This window comes from Gossypium arboreum, chromosome 9 (genome assembly GCF_025698485.1).
Source record: "Gossypium arboreum isolate Shixiya-1 chromosome 9, ASM2569848v2, whole genome shotgun sequence".
NCBI lineage: Eukaryota > Viridiplantae > Streptophyta > Magnoliopsida > Malvales > Malvaceae > Gossypium > Gossypium arboreum.
In genome coordinates, this window is record NC_069078.1 from 84077287 (window position 1) to 84100699 (window position 23413).

General features: G+C 34.7%; 5 protein-coding genes and 1 long non-coding RNA gene across 6 annotated transcripts; 3 read left to right on the forward strand and 3 right to left on the reverse strand.

Moving 5' to 3' along the window:
* Window positions 1–268: 268 nt before the first annotated feature.
* Window positions 269–1332, reverse strand: LOC128280484 (uncharacterized). The gene is made up of 3 exons (XM_053018646.1): window positions 1119–1332; window positions 510–656; window positions 269–363 (listed from the first exon to the last, which is right to left on the reverse strand). Exons 1-3 carry the CDS (start codon window positions 1330–1332, stop codon window positions 269–271), a joined length of 456 nt encoding a protein of 151 aa, XP_052874606.1.
* Window positions 980–2763, reverse strand: LOC108455450 (geraniol 8-hydroxylase-like). Its single transcript, XM_053019476.1, has one exon. The coding sequence runs from the start codon at window positions 1846–1848 to the stop codon at window positions 1396–1398; it is 453 nt and encodes a 150-aa protein (XP_052875436.1). The 5' UTR covers window positions 1849–2763; the 3' UTR covers window positions 980–1395.
* A 2673-nt stretch (window positions 2764–5436) lies between these two features.
* Window positions 5437–6477, forward strand: LOC108454325 (zinc finger A20 and AN1 domain-containing stress-associated protein 1). Its single transcript, XM_017752740.2, has one exon. It carries the CDS (start codon window positions 5590–5592, stop codon window positions 6097–6099), a length of 510 nt encoding a protein of 169 aa, XP_017608229.1. The 5' UTR covers window positions 5437–5589; the 3' UTR covers window positions 6100–6477.
* A 1197-nt stretch (window positions 6478–7674) lies between these two features.
* On the forward strand, window positions 7675–9466 carry LOC108456451 (uncharacterized). Its single transcript, XR_008271110.1, has 2 exons — window positions 7675–8342; window positions 9159–9466. It is a non-coding gene; the product is annotated as an uncharacterized LOC108456451 (long non-coding RNA).
* Window positions 9467–12404: 2938 nt separating this feature from the next.
* Window positions 12405–20422, forward strand: LOC108454085 (kinesin-like protein KIN-UA). The gene is made up of 19 exons (XM_017752401.2): window positions 12405–12947; window positions 13900–14000; window positions 14321–14443; window positions 14784–14969; window positions 15081–15302; window positions 15383–15539; window positions 15620–15769; window positions 15882–15970; window positions 16172–16375; window positions 16974–17069; window positions 17248–17382; window positions 17466–17597; window positions 17865–18000; window positions 18104–18196; window positions 18543–18668; window positions 18779–18904; window positions 19237–19380; window positions 19524–19652; window positions 19730–20422. Exons 1-19 carry the CDS (start codon window positions 12734–12736, stop codon window positions 19888–19890), a joined length of 2724 nt encoding a protein of 907 aa, XP_017607890.1. The 5' UTR covers window positions 12405–12733; the 3' UTR covers window positions 19891–20422.
* A 1157-nt stretch (window positions 20423–21579) lies between these two features.
* On the reverse strand, window positions 21580–23313 carry LOC108455890 (AT-hook motif nuclear-localized protein 24-like). Its single transcript, XM_017754462.2, has one exon. It carries the CDS (start codon window positions 22755–22757, stop codon window positions 21858–21860), a length of 900 nt encoding a protein of 299 aa, XP_017609951.1. The 5' UTR covers window positions 22758–23313; the 3' UTR covers window positions 21580–21857.
* Between the last annotated feature and the right edge of the window lie 100 nt (window positions 23314–23413).

Below are 23413 nucleotides of genomic sequence, written 5' to 3' on the forward strand. Positions count from 1 at the left end.
AGTAAAAATATTTCTTGCATCTTAATGCCTTGTCCTGTTTTTCTTCCTTTGCTCCAACAAAAACTCCAACAAAAGCAAATAAGAGAATAGAACAATTCTAACTATTTGATCTTTGATTTTTGATTAATTATTTAAAAAAATGTAATTAAGTTTTAAAAATAGACAAGTTTTTTGATCATTTATCTAAATATTAATAATATTGTCTTAAGATCAGCAAATGCAATTACAATCAAGGAATGTCTTCAGTTTGATATTTTAAACAATATTCTCACACAAGAGTAAGGACTGCCGGCAAAGGTTCCACCATTTGAACCGCAATCCCATACTTCTCTTTCATATTCATCTCATTTGGTGGGATTCCACCTTCAAGGTTCCAATCAAAACAGTTTATAAGATACCCTAATATTAAATGCAACATTCGATTTGCTAAAGGCAATCCTGGCCATATCCGTCGTCCAGCTCCAAATGGAATTAACCCAAAATCCCTACCTTTGACATCGATTTCAAACCCCAAGGATCTCTCCGGCATGAAACTGTTTGGGTTATTCCAAATGCTTCGATCTTTTCCAATGGCCCATACGTTAACCAACACTTGTGAACCTCAAGAACTTTGAAACCGCAAAGGTTAGCATTAGAGCCTGCTGGCAAGGGAGTAACTGTGGGACAATTGGGGCCAGGCTTAGTTGAAAGGGAGCAAGGCTTTTCTCAACATGCTGGCATTGATTTTTGCGACACATTTAGCCTAGTGGTTCGAGCAGCAACTATCCGAATTGTGCTTGCTATTGCTGTTATGAAAGGATGGTCTTTGCGACAGGTTGATGTCAATAACGCCTTCCTCAATGGCGATCTAACAGAAGCCAACTATTACTCTAACACTGTCATTGCCCCCTCTAATGTGCTTGATTTTGTATCAGTTCCAGCAACAAATAAAACATGTCCTCTAACATGATATTCTTATCCTAATAATCGATCTCAAGACTTCTCTAACAATGCCAATATGTCGCTTCCGCATAAAACATGGAAATAAATACTATAACATGATTGTTTATAAAGAGAAAAACTAAAAGAAGATGAAAAAAAAATTACCAAAAGCAAGTTTGTGACAATAGTTTTATTACAGCCTTCAATAATGTCGAGAAGAGTATCCAAAACATCATTTGATGCAGTATAATCTTGGGATTGTCTTGATTGCCGCCTTTCATCGAACACATTGCTGAAAAGGCTAAGCAACTTGTCGAAATGAACAGTCATCCGGTGCCGTACACCTTTTGGGCCAATCTTCTTAAGCAAAGGGAAATAATCAGCCAAATTAGGCTTCCCTGCCTCTACCATGATATCACAAACTATTTTTCTGAATTCTTGAGCACTTGATGAATTTAGGTCAACCAAATCCACTCAAAAAATAGTGTTGGACAGCAAATTGATGGTAGTATCAAAAGCGGCTTGCCCTATGTTGATAGCTTCACCTTTAGGGCAACTTTCGCCAACATTAGCAATCAGTTCCTGAATCTTGTTCCGACGCAGGTATAGAGTGGTATCGACTTTCATACTAGCGAAAATACGGGTATTACAGACTTTGCGAAGAGTTCTCCAAAGCGGCGAGACGGGTATCCACGTCAACCAAACTTCATGGTGTTGACAGGCTCGGATAGCATCGATCATGGTTAGGTTAGAGAAAACAATATCCTGTTTCTGCAGGATTTCTTTGGCCATTGTTTCCGATGAAACGACGACGGTGATTAAGCTGCCAAGTTTGAGACTCATAACGGGGCCATGAATCTGAGCAAGCTTAGTGAAGGATCTGTGGGGTTTATCCCCAAGATCGATGAGATTGCCGATTATTGGCATCCGCTGCGGACCAGGTGGAAGCTTTTGTTGACTTGATTTACGTCCATTTATAATCGAGTTGAAAGCTTGAAGCAGGAGCCAAATCAACAGTGGACATAGCAAGGAACTTGTTAACAAATCTATCTCTCCCTAACACAGATTAAACTACGGTCTCAGTTGCATTAGCCGCCATGGATTAGAGTTGACGTCATTATTTTCTTGATTAATGCAGAAAAAACAACAAAATATTTCCGATTAGGTTTAAAGTTTTTCTTTTTTATATATTTAATCATAAACTGATGGAGGTAAATTATAAAAAAAATGTGCATTTTTACACCTTTTGAACTTCCTCTGAATATTTCATAATTTTCAACAAGCAAGTAAATAATGAAAGATAAACAAGGCAATATAATTTGCAAGTATCAAAGAAACATCCAACAAGAGGCATGAAATTGGAGGGGAAAAAGAACCGACCTTATCAATGAAAAGAGGGCCAACCCATTTGAGGAAAACAGCAGCTAATAACCCCAAATGGTAAATAATAAGGTTCTCAATTTGATCCAATACCAAATATACCTTTTCTACATAGAAGAACAAGCTGGCTCCTTTAACAACAAATCCCTCTCTTCTGATTCACATTCTTCAAATAATGTCAGCCTCAAATTTACAGTGTTGCCATTAACATCATCATCACCATTATCACCCTGGACTCCTTGCTTTAGTTCTCACACCACCTCACTCCCTCATCATTATTATCATTATCATCATCATAAAAGGTTATTGAGTTTCAGAAGAACCCTAATTTTCCTGTTTGTTTCCTGAGAAAATTAGAGAAGAAGAACGTGTGAGAGATGAGGTTAAAAATGAAAAGAGAAAGTGAAGGAAAGAACGAGTGATGAATCTAAAGCAAAGAAGAGCATCAAGCAACTCTAGATATTGGATATTTGGTTTTTCAATTAATTACTTCAAAAGGAAAAGAAAATTTATTGTTTTAAGTGCACGTGGCACACCATTATTGCTCAGAATTTGGGAATTTTTGCAGCCGCAAAAGGGAATAGCTGCTACCATAATTGCAGGCAATGGTGCCGTATTACTATTGTTTTAAGTGCACGTGGCACACATTATTGCTCAGAATTGCAGGTGTCTCTATTTGAAAACTACACATCATTCATGGTTGAGTTCAATTGAAAGAGAATATATTATTTTTGTATGGATTCTTTTCACCGCATGATTTTTTTTTTTTTTGTTGTTTTTGTTGTTGTTGTTTGCCATGTTTTTCTTTTTGAGACATCTGATATAAAAAAAGTTAACTGAAGGCTTTGCTTTTGTTCTTATCGGTCTTGTTGCTTGAATGACAAGTGTGTTCTTTGTGTAAGAAACCTGAGTTGCTGAAGAATCTAAAAGCTGGTTTGTAAGACAAATTATTGTGAGATTCGGGTTGTTTGGTTGTGGGAATCTAACGGTGGATAGTTAAGAGTGGCTAACATGGACGGCTAAGGATGTTTCTAACTTTCAATGGAATGATATTTTTCTTGTTCTCATTTGTTTGGTGGAACCAATCACTCTGGTAGGGAAAATACCATGAAAGGGACTCTTTCAACAGAATCATATGAAAGGGAAAAAAGATGAAGCGATTATTAATATTACACGGATGGATCCATGGGTTCACCCGTATCTGGTCGTCCGTCTCTCGAGTATATGATGAGAAACTAAGAATTTGTCGTTTGACGGACTCTGTGTTTTTCCACCACTATGGTGAAGCCCTCTGCTTCTTATGGTGTTTAATGTCGGCACCTCTCCAGGGTCTCACTAGATATGTACCTCGACAGCCTCTCTCCCTCTCCTTCCTAAGCGTAGCAGTGCAGTGAGGTTGCTAAGGTTTTGGGGACTGATTTTCGTTGGGCTTAGCCTATATGCTTTATTTAGTTGTATTTTTTGGGCTTTGACTAGGCCTTTTTATTATCATTAGAATAAAAAATATATATTAGCTGCGCTAATTAATATGGGTAATGTATATTGGTTTCACTTTTGGTTTGTCCTTACTGTCATAAGGTTAAGGAAATGTACTCCATCGTTTTGTGGTTGTTTGGTTCGATAAATTTGAAACCAGTTGAATCTTATCAAATGGGTTTCTGCTAGATGACTCAATAAGTGAAACTATCATTGCCATCTTATGGGCTATTTGGTTTTTTTATATTCACGAATACATTGAAACTACAACAGAAGTAGTGTTGAGTTTTGTGCAATCGTACCTCCAAAAGATCCAAAATGTGTGTGGGCCTTTTCCGCTTATGCAGTATTATCATGTGCAGTGGTGGTTGAACCCACAAATAGGTTTATCAACTCAATATCCCAGAAAAAACCAACTTAATAAACTTTATTAAATCGGCTTTTTCATGATAAAGTCGGTTAAAAAAAAACAGGCAAATTGACCGTTTAAATCCTTCGCTCTCCCCTAATTTTAGGTGCAATACTATCACATACCAAGTATCCAAATATTCAATAAATTATTAATATATATATTTATCAATTTTTAAATTTATTATTATTTTTAATATATATTTGAAGACCCCAAGTTGTGACCTTGGATGTTTATTTTCGTTTAAAATTCAAATCACAATTATACTTAAAACAAATACTTCATTTTAATAATTATAGAATTGAAAATATTAATGGACTTTTAATTTTCACAAAACAACATTTCACTTTAAAGAATAAATAATTTTCACTCAAAAATCAAATTCTACTAAAATATAATTTTTTAATGAATCAAAATTACATCATCCTAAGTTACATAAACAGTAAAATAAAATATATGGGCTAAGAAAAATACAAAAATATAAACAAAGAATGTGATGTATAAATCATATAGCAAATTTCGACGTCACATCTAACTCTTTATTGACTAACATTAAGATGTTGCATTCAGCACATCCTGCAAGTCGTGTCTTGGATGCTTCAACTTTTATTCAATACATCTTCTAACTTTACCTACAACAATCCATTATCTCATCCATCAAACAATAAAAATATTTTTACATAATAATAAATATAATTTTCACATCTTTTCTAAACTTAATTATTATTATTATTTAACTAAATTTAATCATTAATTTTTTAAAAACAGTCAAATAATTTTTAAATGAAAATGTTAATTTCTTAATTTTTTAATAATATCAGTATGGTATGGTTGTCCACATATATTTTATATTAACATAAAATATTTATCTTATGTGTCATAAAAATTTTTAAAATTTATGAAAATATTTAAAAACATAATTAAAAATTTACTTAAATTCAACTCTTTTTAAAAGATTAATTGTTAAATTTAATTAAAAATAAAATATCAAATTAAAAATTATAAGTATTAAGAGTTAAATTTATTATTATATTTATAAATTTTTGAAGGAATAATTTTCTTATTAAGAAAGAATGAATAAAGGTTCTCCTAAAATACAAATTCAATCAAAATCTTATTAATAATGTAAAGACCAAGGTACCCTTTCCCGGTTGGTATGGGCTATAAAGTTTCAAGAACGTGTAGGTAGAGGCTATATTCGTCAATATAAAATTAAAATCAAATCAGAAAATTAATAAAAAAATCTATATATTTTGATTGCGAAGCTTGCTAATTCAACTTTGACTGTTTCAGATTTTCCGTGAAAATCAAGAAGGAAAAAAAACCCTTAAAATCAAAACCCTAATCCGATTTTTTTTTCCTTTTTGATTGTAGAAAACAAAGCAAGCCCTCAACTGGACAACATGGGGTCTGAACAGAATCAAGGAACCAGCTTTCCCCCGTCGGAGCCGAAGCTTTGCGCTAACGGTTGCGGGTTTTTCGGAACGGCGGCGAACATGAACCTCTGCTCCAAGTGTTACCGGGACCTCCGTGCTGGGGAGGAGCAAGCGGCGAAGGCGAAAGCTGCCATGGAGAAATCCCTTAGCGTCAAACCGAAAGAAGATGTTGTTGTGGAGACGTTTAAGCCCGTTGAGAAGCTGCCTCATGCGGGTTCATCATCAGCGGCGGTTGAGCAACCGGCGGTGGCTCTCTCCGGCGATGAACAGCCCGAGCCAAAATTGTCGAGCAGGTGCTTTATCTGCAGAAAGAAGATTGGATTGACTGGGTTTAAGTGCCGATGCGGGAGTACGTTCTGTGGGGAGCACCGGTACCCAGAAAAACACGAGTGCTCCTTCGATTTCAAGGGTACTGGACGCGATGCGATTGCCAGTGCAAATCCCGTCATCAAAGCTGACAAATTGGAGAGGTTTTGAAAGGTGGGGAGCTTGGAGTCAGTTTGCCTGAATCGTGTTCTTCAATGGGTTTGCCTTCTTTTTTGCCCTCTCAACTTTTTGAGAGTTATATTAGGTTTTAAGGTCAGTGGGTCAATGGAAAATTGGGTGTTTCTAAATGTTGTGGCTAGTGTTTTATGGTAATTGAAGATGATTGGGACAGTATTGGGGTGTGGCTTAGGTTGATTCATAATAAAAATGGATCAATGAATGTTTCTGGTTTGATCTTCATTATATCCATATTTGTTAAGTATATATATTTATTTAAGATTAAAGCTATCTACCTTATATGCTTGTTGGATTAAAATCTTATCAAATTTCCTATTACTTGATTAATATAAGGTTGTAATTCTCATGAAACAGCTGTCCTGATTGCTCCCTATTTATGTATATCTGTTGTCTACAACTCTACATGCATAGAAGTTATACATAATGGAAAAACTTGGGGAAATCCTTGTTAAGACGGCTTTCTTGCATGGTGAGTTGGAAGAGGAGATCTATATAACTTTACCTACGTCCTCGGGCACTAACAATCCTTGCATTAATGAACCTTGATTCATTTCCTTTGAGATCTTTGATTTCTCTATGCTCATGTTTATGTATTGGACCTGCATTTTGATGTGCTGTGCCTCTTTCTAATCTCTTGATTCATGAAAGCTTCTGATATTTCTACTCTGTATAACTTTACTGGAATGGAGTTGGAGACCCCAACATTGTTTACAAGAATTACCTGTTGTTGCAATGAGACTGTTGTTTTAAGAAGCTCGAGTCTGAAGCTCAAGCTCAATGCGGTATTCGATATTCGAAGATCAACTTGAATCTTTTTGAGTTTGAATTTTAAAACTCGAGATAAAATTGAACTATTCTCATGCCTGATTTTAATATGAAATTGTTTTTTGAGTTAAGCGTTTTCCATATCCGTTTTACAATGATTCCATCTAAAAAGATGGGAGTATATAGTTGGAAGATTAAAATAAAAATGGTTGGAAGTTGGAAGACCAATAGTGTAGTTTGCAGTGCATGCGAGACACAACCCTACTCCCAGCCCCTTTCTAGGCCTGAATCAGAAATAGATTTTAACCCAACTGGACCGCTCGGAACATGCGCCTGCAACTCACGTCACACCATGTGCACCCTGCACACAAATCATAAAAGTTGCTCAATTTGATTGCACTCAGAAATTTTAAGGTCAGATATGGAGGTAGCATTGTTATTCAGATATTGCATGTATAGTGGAGTATAAATACCTTAAAAAGAAATGAGTCCGAGCATGATAGCTGAGATAGGTGATTCCAGTGTTTCCTTTTGAATATATACGAGGAATGAAATGTATGATGGGCATTTTCTAAATTAGTGTAACTTTGTTGGGACAAGGGCGGTGGGTTTTGTTTTTAAATGGGTATTTCTTTTCATGATAGTATTCGTATCATTTGCTGGTAATCTTGTCTGTGACTTTTCTGCTACTAAACACTGCAACATATCATGTGGCAGGTATAACTGAATTTAAATTATAATCTTATAAATTATGAAATTATGATTTAAGTGTTATAAAATAAAATAATCTAATGAGGCAAGCTTTGACAGTGTTGAATAAGGTTGAAGTCTTCAAACTTTGAGTGTCACAATGCATATTTACTTATGTATGAGTTATTAGTTCATATTTTATTTTGGATTTAAGTATTGTTCAAATATATTTCAAGTATCAGTCTATCTATTTTTACCTTGTAATAGTTTAATTTTAATTACAATTATGCAAATTTGTTAATAATTATAAAAAGAAATTTATTAAAGCATTATTATATATATACAAATTTGGACATCATTATTTTTACCATCCCAGCCTCATCTTAATGAGAAAGAGGGTGGAGACATTATACTGACCATCAAATGGAAAGCCGTAATTTTACCTTACGAAAGAAAAAGAGACGACGGATTTGTTTTCTTGGGTTGAAGAGGTAACCAAAGGTAATACCATGGCTAAGCTGTGGGACAACCTTGTGTTAGGTTAGGTTTCCGTTTGGACATCGATGGGAGAAGCTCATGCCAATTTTCGGTGGAGATTTCAGTATCATCCTTGTTCATGGTTGTTCTCGAATCCACCGATGCTAGCTTCTCGTTTTCACGAATGGTTGTCGAAGCATGGGATAGGCGACTTCTTTCTTCACCATTGACAATTCCATCGTAATGGAGGCCCAGAAAAAAGAAAAATCAGTTGGAAAAATTAGGTAAATTATTTGTCACTAACTTTAAAATTAAATCCTTCTTATTTCGATGATTTAAGTTTTTTATTAATTTAATCATTATTATTAATTAAATTGACCAAATTAATTAAATCTCCTCTTCCCCATTAAATTTAATTTTTTATTTTCTCCTTATTTTTCTCTATCCTCTACTTTTCTTCATTATTTCCATCGACAATTATATTCAACGATCCACTACCTAGCCACCATCATCACCCCCAACTTCAAGTCACCATTTTGCTACCTAGCTTTGATGGAGGAAGTTAGAAATTCCTTTTAAGAGAACCGAAATTAAATTGCTGGAATATTATTTCAGTCACCTTATCTTGCCATATATTTATATGATAATCTATTTAGTAACCTTTTATTTTTGTTAAATCATTATTTATCATTTATTTTAATATTTTTCATATTTTTATATTTTATAACTACTTAATCTTTTAATACAGTTTATACTTTTCAGTAATTATTTTCTTAATCTTTATATATTTAAAATTTTAAAAATATTAATAATTCTTTAAAAAGATTTGAATTTTTCTGAGTAAAATTGTTACGTCAGTATAATAACAATTCAGTCTACTGCCGTTAATTACCACATTGATGTAAATTTCTAGTCTAAAGACTACATTGATGCAACTTTGTAAAGAGATGATTAAGCCTAATTTCTTTTTGCAGGTACTGAAACTTGATGGACATGTCATTTGGGTGTTTGCATCAAATAATAATTCATCAGCTTAGATGTTCATGTTGAATGCAGAGCATCTAATTTCGTGTTTTACCCCCTTTTTGAGGGCATTTCAGGACCACCATTTGTGAGCTTTTCATTGAAGAGTCTAAATCAGGGCAAAGGTGATTGAAGGCCTGCCGTGGGTGATGGTGGTGGATCAGGCCACCACCGTAAGGCCTGAAGTGGTGGAGCAGACCAGAACCCTTTGCCCCATTGTCTCTTTCTTTCAGTGAAATTAACCTACACTTGGTAGGTTCCATGAGTTATAAATGGCATTCAATAGCCTATCAACGCGGAGGGATTCCTTGCTTTTACTGCTATTTTAGCTTTGAGATAAACATCATTTCACTTTTCGTAATTTCGTTGGAATTATGAAAGATTATTCCACTGACACAATTTGTGTTCTTAGAGGGCCCTGCCTACTTCCTTGGACCAATTTTTGATAAGAAAACCCAACTTTCCTCCACTGTTATGCATCTTCATCATTAATTGCTATGAATTTTATGTATACTTACGCAAAATAAAATTCCAAACCCCATTCTTATAATTGAGATAACATCTAATGAAATCCCAACAAACATACTTAACCAATCATTCTCCATTGGATTGGAAAGGTGATTTTGGGTTGAAATCTTGATGATCAGCCACAAGTTCAAGACTGTACAATTGAGGCTCCTTCACCCACAATCTGAAAACAACTTTAGATATAAATTGGCATATATATAGAGATGGTAAGGATCAAACTAAGAGTTTAGGAATCATGAATTGGAAGCATTATTCAAGGAAAAGTTAAAAACAAATTAAGGGGAAAAAAACCTTAGCCATTGGACTGAATAAAAAGGAATAAAATAATTGAAAGCAGCCTACTTTTATATCTTTTGGTGGGTTAGGGTTTACGGAAGACTAAAGGCAACTAGACTTCCTTTCCTATCCCTTTTCCCCCACCACCACCATTTGAAAGTCAAATAGACTTCACCATCACCATCTCCCTCAAACACTCGTTCACATGAAAGGCTAAGGGTGGGTTTGGGACGGCGGTACGGTACGTTTAGCTTATTTTTTGTCTCACACTACAGTATCGTTATAGTATCTAATTTTACCGTCACCGTTATTTTTACACTAACTACACGTAAACGTACTGCCTATCCAAACTCACACTAATAATCAATTAAATCTAATCTACCAAATGAAAGCCTTCAAAATTTTCTAATATACTGTCTTGTAGAATATAATCTCTACATTTAAATGATTTTTTATCGAGAATAAAATTTTTTATTTATCTCATATTAATTTAATTAATTAAAAATAATTTAATATTTTATTAAATATCACTTAATTAATTTAAATTAGCTAGAGTAAATAATAATAATGCTATAATAAATTATAGTATTATAAATAACTTGAAAGGAGGGTGCTTTTTTTGCGTTCTTTTGGCACTTTGAAATTTAAATGTAAGATCTGAAACGGTCCATCATCTTCAAACTTTTGCTTTCTTTTAAATACAAAAGCTTCCATTGTCTCCATCTCTTTTTTCGCACATAATTTTACCAAGCAGCCTTTCTTTTCGAATTATGGTCTTTCTCTTTTTTCTTTTTGTTTTTTTTTTTAAATTTAATTTTGGTTCAAACTTCAACTAAAATCGAATTAGTTAGTCGAACCGATCTAATTCAATTAATTAATTGGTGGTTAAACTTAGTTCTGTCAGAGGTCAGTTAATAATTTTTTTTAAATTTTAATTATTGATTAATTCGATTCGAGATCAGATAATTAATCGAATTAATTGAACTTAATAATTAATATTATGTATTAATTTCAAGACTTATGTAGTGCTTCAAGACATACAATTTCGGTTAATTCGGTTAACTTTCAAGACAAAAAATATATATTTCGTTAATTCTAATGTATCTTTTATATGATTTATACTTGTTTTAATCAAAAGACAAAATATATAAATTTCAGTTAATCGATTGAATTAACCGAAATATTTCAGTTCAGTTAATTTTTTTTAGAAAAATTTAATTCGATTAATAATTAAAAAATTATATAATTCAATTAATACTAATTTGATTTCGTTAATAACCCAACCGAGTATGTGAAAGAACTTTAGTAACATGAACTCCTTGCTGCCCTTTGTAATGCATCTTTAAGGCTCCAATCCAGGACAGCCAGCTTTTGGCACTACTGGTTTAATGTCGTGCTTGACATTTTATTAATGCAACAACTTGTCTCGTTTCATTAAAGATTTGTTATCCTTATGTCAAAACATATTGGCTTAATTCCACCAAACGTATTTAAAATATCATCTAGATTTTAATTTGGTCCAAAACTTAAAAAAATTAAACTTTCAATATTGTATCAATCAAGTTCTTTCATTAATCCAACCACTAGCTCAAATATAACTTTGAGCATATTTAAAGTACGTGAGTCAAATAATTTGATAAACGTATTTTACATAACATTTAATGTTTAAAATCAAAATTTGATTTTACGAGATACATTTATTATAGATGCTAAAAATAGTATATTATCAATTTATCTATATTCTTTTTTACACACAATAATTAGAATTACTCATAATTCCTCCCCAACCTATAAATAGGAGGATAATGTGCTTCAGCACAAGTAAACCGACGTCCTCTTACATTGGCAACAATACAAATACCAATCAAGTTAAGGCTCAATTATCTTTCCTATTTGATATCTGAACATTTATTTTTATTAAAAGTGACATCTAAATTATATTTTTCTTGTTCAAATCATCTCAAATCTTTTTAATCCGTTAAAAAAATTTCAACCAAACTACCATGCAACACAAAACTCTATTTGAGTTTGCATTTTACTCTATATTAATATTTAAAGTTATAGTTGAATTGATGCCATTCTCAATCGAGTCCTAACACAGTTGTAATTTATTAAAATCTCTTTATTTTTACAAAAAAATAACTATTTAAATGATAAAACTCGAATCTAAAACATTAAATATTCCACACTAATATTTTTAAAATCTTAACTAAATACATATTTAATATTTATATAATTTCTTTATCAATTTATTATATAATTATTTTTCCCATACATCATCTAATCGAATTCAAATATTTTTGCACCTTAGATTGAATAATAAATTAATAAGAACTTAACTTGGATCTGAGGGGTAAAATAGTAATTTAAGGTTTCCCGCACTATTATATGGCACACCTCGATTCATTGCCGCATTTAAACACCGTCACGAGGGGCATGTAGAAAGCAAAGGTGAGAAATAAATAAATAAACGAAATAATGTTACAAAAGGGTATTTTAGTAAAACCAATACCAACCTCTTCTCCCCACACCGTTTCATTTAAAAAAAAAAAGTCACGTCCACTTTGGTCCACTCCCTCTCTGTTTCTCTCTCTCAAACACGAACTCAAATTAAAGAAAAAAAAAACATCTCATTCATTGCTTACACTCTTTTCTGGTAACTTACAGTTTCAACTTTCAACGCTCAATAAAAACATTTTTTTCCCCTTCCACGACATTTTCTCGGCAAGAAAACACAGGATAAGCAAAGAAACAAGAGTTCTAGGGGGGAATGGAGAATTGGGCATTTTAAAGATTGAATCTTTTTTGAGGCTTTGGTATTGGGTTTTTTTCTCTTTTCCTTTAAGAAATGGCTAGTGGTGGTGCAAATTATAGGAATGGGACTCAGAGGAACTCTCTCAAAGGAACAACAACAGCAACAGACAGGCAACTATCTATGAACTCGAACCCTTCAAAGGCTGCACTAAAAAACAAGTCTTTGTCTTCGGTTGGTGCATCTTCTGGGCTAAGGAAGAGTAGCCCTGGGTCACTTGGAGGTGGAACTGCCAAAGATGATGCTGGGGGTCAGTTGTTTTTTGTTTCTTTTTTTTTGGGGGGTGGGATTTTGTTTGAGATCATCGATGATGCATTTTTCTTGGTTTTGTTGTTTCATGTTTGTTTGTATCTCTCATAAAGTTTGATTCTTGTTGAGTGTTTCCGTTTTTGGAGTGTCAGTTGTCTGGACTTTCAATTAAGGTTGTCGGGTAGCTTCTTTTGATTGTCGATGATTATAACATGCATTGTAACCTGTAAGTCATTTTATGTATGTTTTTTGAAGGTTAAATGCATGATCGATAATATTACCTTTGAGACTGGATAGATCATAGAAGATTGTTTCTTAGATTGTTTCCAATTGAAGCAATTTGATAATTTATGCAATCTAAATCTTGTTCAATAGTGATCACACTTATTCCAGGATTGAACCGTGCTGATTATGGTGGCTCTCTAATCAGATATTAATTGTTCATAAACATTAAAATGCGGGATCAGATTGTATATCGCCTCGTTTCGGTTAAAAATGAAAACCTCCTAAACATATTTTTCTTGGAAATGGTAGCCTGTATATTTCCTTAATATGGTAATATAATACTGCAATGCTATGCCTATAATGAGAGTTCTCCACGTCAGACCGCTTAAGTAGATACTTTGGTGGTGAAACTGAGTGCTGGTTGGTGCAAGTTTTTTTCCTCTCTGGTTGGTAGTCTGTTAAAAATGTTGAAGGTTTATACAACATAGTATTTGTTGATCTTTCATGTCTGTATTTAGTACTGCTGAAAGTTAGATTCTTAGGAATTCCAGTCCCTGCAAAGAAATAGAGATTAGACTGATGATTGTAACTTGTATGGTATTGAGCTCTTCTTCTTCTTTTTTTTGGTGTAAGTATTGAGCTCTTCTTGATGAGTATGATCTATATTTATTACTTTCCCTGTTCTGTATTTTTATTTGTTAATTTGATGTGCTTATGTTCCTCTTCAGTTCCTGGAAGAGTTCGAGTGGCTGTGAGATTACGTCCACGTAATGCAGAAGAGTCGGTGGCAGATGCTGATTTTGCTGATTGTGTAGAACTTCAACCAGAGGTATTTTGATTCCATTTGACGGTTCAATGAAATGTTAAGAGGGATATCTTCCTTATATTTTGCTGGATATGACATCTTATAGGGTACGTTAGTCTTAAAATGTGTTTAATTCAAATAAAAAGGGGAAAAAGGAGTAAAGTTTGAATAATAATTGCTTCGTTTCAATTAGTCAAAAAGGAAATAAGTGGGCTGTGGACCTTTATTGTGCATGCTTTAGCTGATCTAATTAATTTCCAAGTTACTTGAATTTATCTCCCATACGGTTTCTGCTTTTTTCCCTTTTGTTAAAAAGGCACTGATGCTTCCTTCATCTATTTCAGTTTAAGAGGTTAAAGCTTCGGAAAAACAATTGGGACACAGATACCTACGAGTTCGATGAAGTGCTTACGGAGTTTGCATCACAAAAGCGTGTGTATGAAGTTGTTGCAAAGCCTGTTGTGGAGGTTTGTGTACATGACGTAACTACTTCTACAGCAATTTGTTAGAAATTCATCTGCATGTAGTTTTTTTCCTTGCAACAAAATTGGCACTGCATTTAAATATTTCATCCAACAAATATTTGGTTTCTATTGTGCTGGGTGAAAATTATTTTAAGATGTATCCCTTTCCTGCTTCAGGCCAAAAGAAATACTTTCAGCCTGTCATTGTGTTTCAGTGGTGGTCTCTTCCCAAGTTATCAATTGTTTCTTCTGTCTGTTACATTTTTCCCCTTTTCATAACTTGTTTTTGGGTGCATGATTCTAATTTTATTGACAAGATGTTTTGTGCAATTTGTCTTTATAGAGCGTTTTGGATGGTTATAATGGAACGGTCATGGCTTATGGTCAGACCGGTACTGGGAAAACATATACGCTTGGACGACTTGGGGAGGAAGATACGGCTGATCGCGGCATTATAGTCCGTGCTATGGAGGATATATTGGCAGATGTTTCGTTGGAAAGTGACTCTGTTTCAGTCTCCTATTTGCAGGTATCATCATAACTTCCATGAAATTACTTCTAGAAATTTCTTATCATTTCTTTTGAAATTAATAAACATTTTAATGTGCCTAATAGTTCTGCTCATAAAAAATTTGTACAGCTCTACATGGAGAGCTTACAGGATCTTCTTGATCCTACAAACGACAACATTTCCATTGTGGAAGACCCAAAGTCTGGAGATGTTTCACTACCTGGGGCTACCCTAGTCGAAATAAGAGATCAGCAGAGTTTCTTGGAATTACTCCAATTAGGGGAAGCTCATCGCTATGCTGCAAACACAAGACTGAATACTGAATCTTCTCGAAGTCATGCTCTTTTGATGGTAAATCCATTGAATTAAATTATTCCTGTACTAAGTTATCTTATCATGCAATCAATTCAATTGAGCTTTTTCTGCTATAGGTACATGTCAAAAGATCTGTCAAGGGAAGAGAACTTGCTCATTCAAGTCAAAATGGTAACAGTACCAACATGGCTAAATCTCTTAGGCCTACACTTGTTCGAAAGGGCAAGTTAGTTGTTGTAGATCTTGCTGGTTCAGAGAGGATTGATAAGTCAGGTAAAGAAATTGGAAGGACAAAGCTTCCTCCCCACAGTTTTGACAGTTTTTCATTCAAGCTGAACTTTGTTTCTTTGCAGGGAGCGAAGGCCATACACTTGAGGAAGCCAAATCTATCAATCTTTCTTTGAGTGCATTAGGGAAGTGCATTAATGCGCTGGCAGAGAATAGTGCTCATGTTCCAGTTCGTGATTCGAAGCTTACAAGGTTACTTCGAGATTCATTTGGAGGTAAATTAGATGTATTAACATTTTCTTTTCTGCTATTTGTCATTCAATTCAACATTTTCAACGCATTGAATTCTTTTTGTAACATTTAATTTAAAATTTGTTTCTTTAACAGGCACAGCAAGAACATCATTGGTTATAACTATAGGTCCATCCCCACGTCATCGTGGAGAAACGACTAGCACTATAATGTTTGGACAGAGGGTGGGTTACGAAACAACTTTTTTATTTTAATTATATCATTTTATTTGATGGTTTTAAGAGGCATCTATGGACTAGCTGATATATTTGGAATCAAATCTTGACCTAGAGCTTAAGTGGATTATTTATACTGCCATTTAATTGCTCAAGATATGGACTTCTTTTTTTTCTTTCTTTTTTTTTTTTTTTTTTTTTTTTTTATAGGCTATGAAAGTGGAGAATATGTTGAAGCTTAAGGAAGAATTTGATTACAAAAGTTTGGCTAGAAAGCTAGACATACAGTTAGACAAACTGATTATGGAACATGAGAGGAAACAGAAAGCTTTTGAAGAAGAGATTGAAAGAATAACCACAGATACTCAAAACCAAATCTCTGAGGCTGAAAGAAATTATGCAGATGCAATGGAGGTGAGTTTTTTTTTTCTTTTCTTTTTGCCCCTCAAGCTTCTCTTTTAGTTTATGCATATTCTAATTTAGCTGGACAGTAGCGGATGCTGCACTAATATGCATATTCTGTCAAGCTTATCGCTGTTGTAATCTGAAGGCCATATTATCAAAGGATTTTCTGCATGGTTCCTGATAACATGAATGTATCAATCATGGAACACTTGATCTTGTAAATGATTTGGAAAAGAGTGCTTTAATCAATTGTCATAAACTTCTTAATTTCAGTTGTTATGGTCCCGAGTCTGGGATTGAGTCACCGGACGAACAATAGAGAAATCAGATTTGAACTTGTTAATTCATTAAGTTTTACTTTGAACTAATAAGGAAATTCTAGGAAATAAAAATCAGAACCAAGTCTCAAGAAAATCATAATTAAAGCAGAATTTGAATAAAATCTCCTAACATCAGTGTAGGGTTGGAGCTAAGCAGACAATTACCAGTTGACCCTTTTAACTTTTTGATGATAGAGAAAGACCTTGCTTTCATCAACTGCCTTGAGTTAATCCATTTTCTACTTGAATGCATACTGATTCATATCTTCTGCTGCTTCTCATTGCAGAAGGAAAGATTGAAGTATCAGAAGGACTATATGGAATCAATAAAGAAGCTTGAGGAGAAATGGATGATGAATCAACATAAGCTAGGTGAAAGAAAGGTGGAATATAATCTTTGCATAGAACTATATCCCTCGTATCACATGATATTGATTTCTTATACAAAGGAAAATTAGTATCTTTTTCTTCATTCTCATTATTACTATTTCTTTTAGTTTCTGTAACTTGCAGCTAATTTGAAACCACTTATCATGTCTGTGCCATATTTGTCCCTCACAGGACCAGATGGCATCCACCGCTGAAGAAGTTGCTGAGCTACAAAAGCTACTTAGCAAAGAAACGTCACTAAGGAAAGCAGCTGAAGAGGAAGTCAATAACCTTAAAAGTCAACTTGCTCAATTGAAAATGTCTGAGGTATATGTTGACTACCTCTATTTTTTTCCATTACTTCGGTGACATAGATTGCTGTCTCACGCTACCGTACTTCCAATGTATAGGCATCAGCAAATTCTGAGATCTTGAAACTGCGAAAGATGCTGGAAGATGAGGCATATCGAAAGGAAAAACTTGAAGGGGAAATATCAATGCTACAAACGCAGTTATTGCAGCTAAGTTTTGAAGCTGACGAGGTATTTTATCCAATATAAACTGAATCTAAGAGTTCCTTTGTTACAACTTAATCCATAAATTTATTGTTACTGATTCACTGCTGAGTATCCTTCACATTAAGAAATATTATACATGGACTATATGATAAATATTAAAATTGTCAAACTTTGTCAATGTCATTGTAATTAAACTGCATATTAAATATTTATCTGAAACTGGTGAGATTACATGGCCTTCTAGGAACCTGATTTAAAGAAATTTTAAGCAGACGTGCATCTTTTTTATAGACTAGAAGAAGGCTTGACAGAGGTGGGCCTGGCAAAGTCCTGGGTGGTCTAGATTCTCTCATCTCTCAAGTTAGACCACAGGTAAATGATTCAGTAAATGAAGAAAAAGCCTCAATAGCAAACCTCTTTGAACAAGGTAGTAGTAATTCCTGAACTGGTATTTATTGGAAAAAAAACTATAATGAAAAATAATATGCGATAACCTATTTGTAGTTAACCTTTTTGCCTTTATCTTACAGTGGGATTGCAAAAGATCTTGTCATTGCTTGAAGCAGAAGATGCTGATGTGCGGATTCATGCTGTGAAAGTGGTAGCAAATTTAGCAGCTGAGGGTATTGTTTCTGCCTGTGTTCTTTGTTCAGTTTTCTTTTTTTGGTAGAACCGACATACTAGCTGAGGGTATTGTTTCTGCCTGTGTTCTTTGTTCAGTTTTCTTTTTTTGGTAGAACTGACATACTTTGCTCTAAATTTGATTTGATTAAAATAGAGCATTTTGTAAGTACTGTGGATCTTGTGGGAAGCATTTTCGGACTGAAATTATTAATTTTAGATAATTGATGATTTCTGCATGGATGTGTTTTCTGTTTCCCCATTTCTTCTATTCATATAATAATTACTTTGATTGTGCTGTTTCTTATTACTTCAGTTGGTGACAATGTCTACACCTCCATTGTGCAGAATCAAATCAGCAGAAGATTGTAGAAGCTGGAGGTCTAACGTCCTTGCTGTTGCTGCTTGGAAGCTCCGAGGATGAGATGATTCATAGAGTTGCAGCTGGTGCAATTGCCAATCTTGCGATGAATGGTTAAATTTAGCTTGCTTTATTCACCAATGAAGTTTTATTCTTTTTTTTTTTTTTTTTTGTTGCTTTTGATCTCTCTTCCTTTTACATTTTACTCGTTTTACTTTGTCAGAAACCAACCAGGAACTCATACTGTCTGAGGGGGGCATTAGATTGTTATCAATAACAGCAGCTAATGCTGAGGATCCACAAACACTTAGAATGGTTGCTGGTGCCATCGCCAATCTCTGTGGCAATGGTAAATTGCTTGACCTCTTTGGTTTTCATCTGCAGCAATCTTCGTATCTGATTTCATTGTTAAGTTTATGAGGAGTTTCTGCCTGTTGATCAACTTGAACTTCTAATGGTGAAAAGTTGAAATATTAAGCTTTTCTGGTCTTGTTCCATAGAGCACTTTCGTATGTTTTTGCTTTTTCAAAGAATCCAAATGCTACATTCATGATAAAAAGCTTGACCTGGTGTAGGGCTTAAATGAATGCTGTTCTATTGATAATGGTCTTAAAAAATTTCGTCCAAGTTTTTCAGTTGGTTTAATTCTTCAATTGAGCACTTCTCCATTACCTTCTTCAGATAAGCTGCAGAATAAGCTAAGAGATGAAGGTGGTATCAAGGCATTGCTCGGAATGGTCAAATGCGGACATCCAGATGTTCTTGCTCAAGTTGCACGTGGAATAGCAAACTTCGCTAAATGCGAGTCAAGAGCATCAGCTCAAGGTACATTTCTTCAATGATGAGTGCTTCAAGCCTTTTCAGCTTGTCATGCAGCATTTTCTAACAAGTCGATTCCTTATTACTGAAGTTTACCTATCTATGATTTTTTTATCTTTTGGGAGTAATTCAGTTCTCAAATGGTACAGGAAGTAAAACTGGCAGGTCTCTTCTGATCGAGGATGGAGCACTTCCTTGGATTGTACAGAATGCTAACAATGATGCCTCTCCAATCCGACGGCATATTGAACTCGCAGTCTGCCACTTAGCACAACATGGTAAGCTTGTTTTATCTTCAGAGATTTTCAAAAGTTTCTTCGAAAACCTTTATAACTCCAAATTCACCACATTGCAGAAGTGAATGCTAAAGACATGATAACCGGAGGTGCCTTATGGGAACTTGTTCGCATCTCCCAAGACTGTTCCAGGGAAGACATAAGAACTCTTGCGCACCGGACGCTTACTTCCAGCCCCACCTTCTTAGCCGAACTGAGGCGGCTACGAATAGACTATTGATAACATTTCAGAAGGTTTGATTGAAGTGTGCACAAGCTGCGTCAGCACGAACCAATTCAGACTATAGAGAACTGAAACTCCCAACCGGTAAAATCACAGGAGTGTCCGGTCAGGTGTGCTCTTGTCAAAGTTTTACTGCCAAATAGATCGTGCTCAGAGGTACATCGGATCATTGCAGCTCGAGATATATTCATCAAAATGTTGTTTTTTAACCTCGTATTTGTATTCATCTGAGACGTATTCTTGTGTAGTTTGCTAATTATATAGTGAACAGATAGTTTGTATATGAAATGGATAGGAGGGTTTACTAACATCCAGTTGTTGTTCTTTTGTATATATAACTTCACATTTTGTTTATTCTCTAAGGATTGATAATGTGTGACGCAAAACCAGAAACCCTGAAACTGTTTTGGCTCATTCTGAAAATTTGGCTCATGCCTCTGATAATATGTTTGTAATGTTTTGAGTAGCGTGTATGTAAAAAATACAATATGGTACATACGAATGCAATTTCAGTCTGATTGTGCTCAAACATGGTGTATAACTATGTACGTAGTACGTTGAGAACCCGTCCTTTTCTTCATTTTTTGTTCCTCGTAAAATGTGAATTTTGTGAAAGAAATATTTATATTATATTTAAGTTGGTGTTACGGAACAACTTTGATTATAAAATGATTTAAAAATATATTTTTTTGTACAATAAAAATATTGTAAAAAATCAGTTTAAACCCGTAAATAGTTATCGACACGTTTGATTTTTTGTTGTATAAGGCTTCAGTTAATGTTATATATGAATGCATAATTTTTATTTGATTTTATTTTTCATAAATCATTCATATAATTACTGATATAGTACCATTTAATGTATTTATCAAATATAAAAATAATTTAATGTATTTATTGTATACAGTTGTATTAAAATTAAATTTAGATGTATATATTTAAAATACAATTAAGATTTTATGTATACAATTATATCAAATCAAAGGTTATGTATTGAATTGCTCATAAAATTAAAATTTATTTATAGTTTTAATAATTATTCACTAGATAACAAACTTAATTATAGTTCAAATGAAATTAATAAGTTACCTACTTTTTAATAATTAAACATAGTAAATCATCCAAGAAAAGTAATGCAGTGTAGTGGATTATTTCATGTTGAACTTTTACAAACAAATTTCTTCACCCGCTGGATATATTTTGGACAATTTACCAAATTCGAAACACCATGAACCTAGCTGCTTATTGCCTTAAAATTTTATGGTAGTAGTATTTTGAGATAAAACTGCCTCGAAAAGAGCAGCATGCACGTGTGAATCAGAATCCCCCAACACTTGCTTGTCTCCCCATTCTTCGTAAACCAAAACCCTAACTATGACTACTCTCTTAAGATCAAACATTTTTCAACACTACATAAATGCCCTTCAATATCTATATTTGTTAGCCAACCCCAGTACTGATCCTTTTTCACCTTGTCTTATTTTTTACATATATAACTAACAACAACTAATGTATACTAACTCTCTTCCTATACGTGGGTTTGATTATAAAGAAGAAATATTCTGTACTATATGATTTTGTGTGTATATATATGAATCAAAATTAAGGTGAGATTCGATATTCTGGTATTTGTCAGAATATTTAAAATTATTCTAACTCTAGTTACATTAAAGCACACTGGAAATACTTGTTCTCATAAAATCAAATGCACCAAGAATCCATGAATTTACACCCATTCAATCGACATGCAGGCATATACCATCTACTCATCAAATTCAATTCAGAATGAAGAAAGAAGAAACTAACAGTAATAAAAGAAACAAAACCTGGAAAATGTTGCTCAACAAACCCAGATTTCCTAGCTATAAATCAAGTTCTTCTTTTTTTTTTTTCTTTTTATCATCCTCTTGGCTATAGTTGAGGCCTGAAGATGAAGCTGAACTGAATTCACCAAAGATTGTTAGCTAGAATGGAGAGCGACCACCATTGGCCCAAAATGCCTCACTTGGTAATTGAATAGAATTGAGAAGATTTGGTGGTAGTCCATGAAAAAGAGGCGGATTTGACTCGGCCATTGCTTGTTGTTGTTGCCGCTGCTGCTGCCCTCCTACTGCATCCGGCGACGATTCAATTGCACCGCCCGGTATCGGAAGCTGCGGTGGCTCTTCTTCTTCCAATGGAAGCCTCTCATACGCGGCGTTACTAAACGAAGCTGCCATAATCACAACAGGGCCTGAACACGTTAGTGTCCCGACAACACTGCCACCCACGACCTGCCCTTGCCCGCCGGCCAAGTATATGGTTAGACCCGTGGCTGCAGGCGGTGCCGGTGGAGGCAAGAACGAACCCGACAATGATAATATCTCGAAACGCCCATGTAAGCTCACGATTGCACCAGCCGAGGCTGGTTGCCGAAGTGTAACATTGGTGACGTTCCCAGTTCCGCTCATGATGCAAACGCCTCTTTGGCGTCGTCGAGCAAAGGTGGATACACTCTCGACGATGTCGCAACCGTCGCCTATTTCCACTACATGAGTGCGTAAAGCGTTGGCACTGTCGCGAGTGATGATGATGGGTGGCTTAGGCTTGTTCTTGGATCCAGCAGGCCTGCCTCGTGGCCTTCTATTCGCCTCCCCTTCACCATGGATACTAAGCTCTTTGCCATCGGCGGTGCCGCTGCCGTCGTCGCGTTCCAGTTTCTTTACGCCGCTGCTGCTGCCGCTTTGTTCATCTTCGGAGTTTTGATGATGGAATTGATGATCCTGCTGCTGCAGTTGCTGGTGATGATGGTGGTGGTGAAGATTGAAATCTCTGATGTTAAATGGAGGCGGAAGAGAAAGACCATGCGATGTAACTGGATCCATTAATATGCGATGAAACGTTTTAAAGCAGTGATTGAAAATTGAAAACACCCCCCAAAGCAATAATGAAAGCACTAATTAAAGCTCTGCTTGTTAAATAAACAAAAGGGAAGATAGTGGGAAGTAAAGAGGGATATAATGAAAAATATATAATTATAAGTTAGAAGAAAAAGTGTTGCTTAGCTCATAACACCAAAATCAGTCTTTTCCTATGCTCTTGCTTGTTTCTTTCATTCTAAGCAACAAACGCCCATAACCCTAAACCAGAACCCAGAAAACTGAGGGTCGAGAAGAAGATGTTTGGGCTGAATTCAGCATCCTTTTCTTCTGTAAGTATTACTCAGAGAGAGAGGATATGGGGTTTGGTGAAGAGCTAAAAGTGAAAGAGGAAGAAGGAGAATAGGGTAGAGATATACTATATAAATGATCAGAAATGAAAATAGGTAAAAAGAGGGAGCATTTGGGTCAATTTGGTTTTCTTTTGCTTATTATGGGCTATGGGCGGTGGAGTGGAGTGGAGTGGAGTGGAGTTAGTAAGGTCCCCACTTCTCTTTCTCTATCTCTCTCTTAACTCCTCTAGTTGGTGCTATAGTAATTAAGCATCCTGCTTCAAATTTCATTACATCTTAATTATGCAACAACTAATATCACTCAAACTT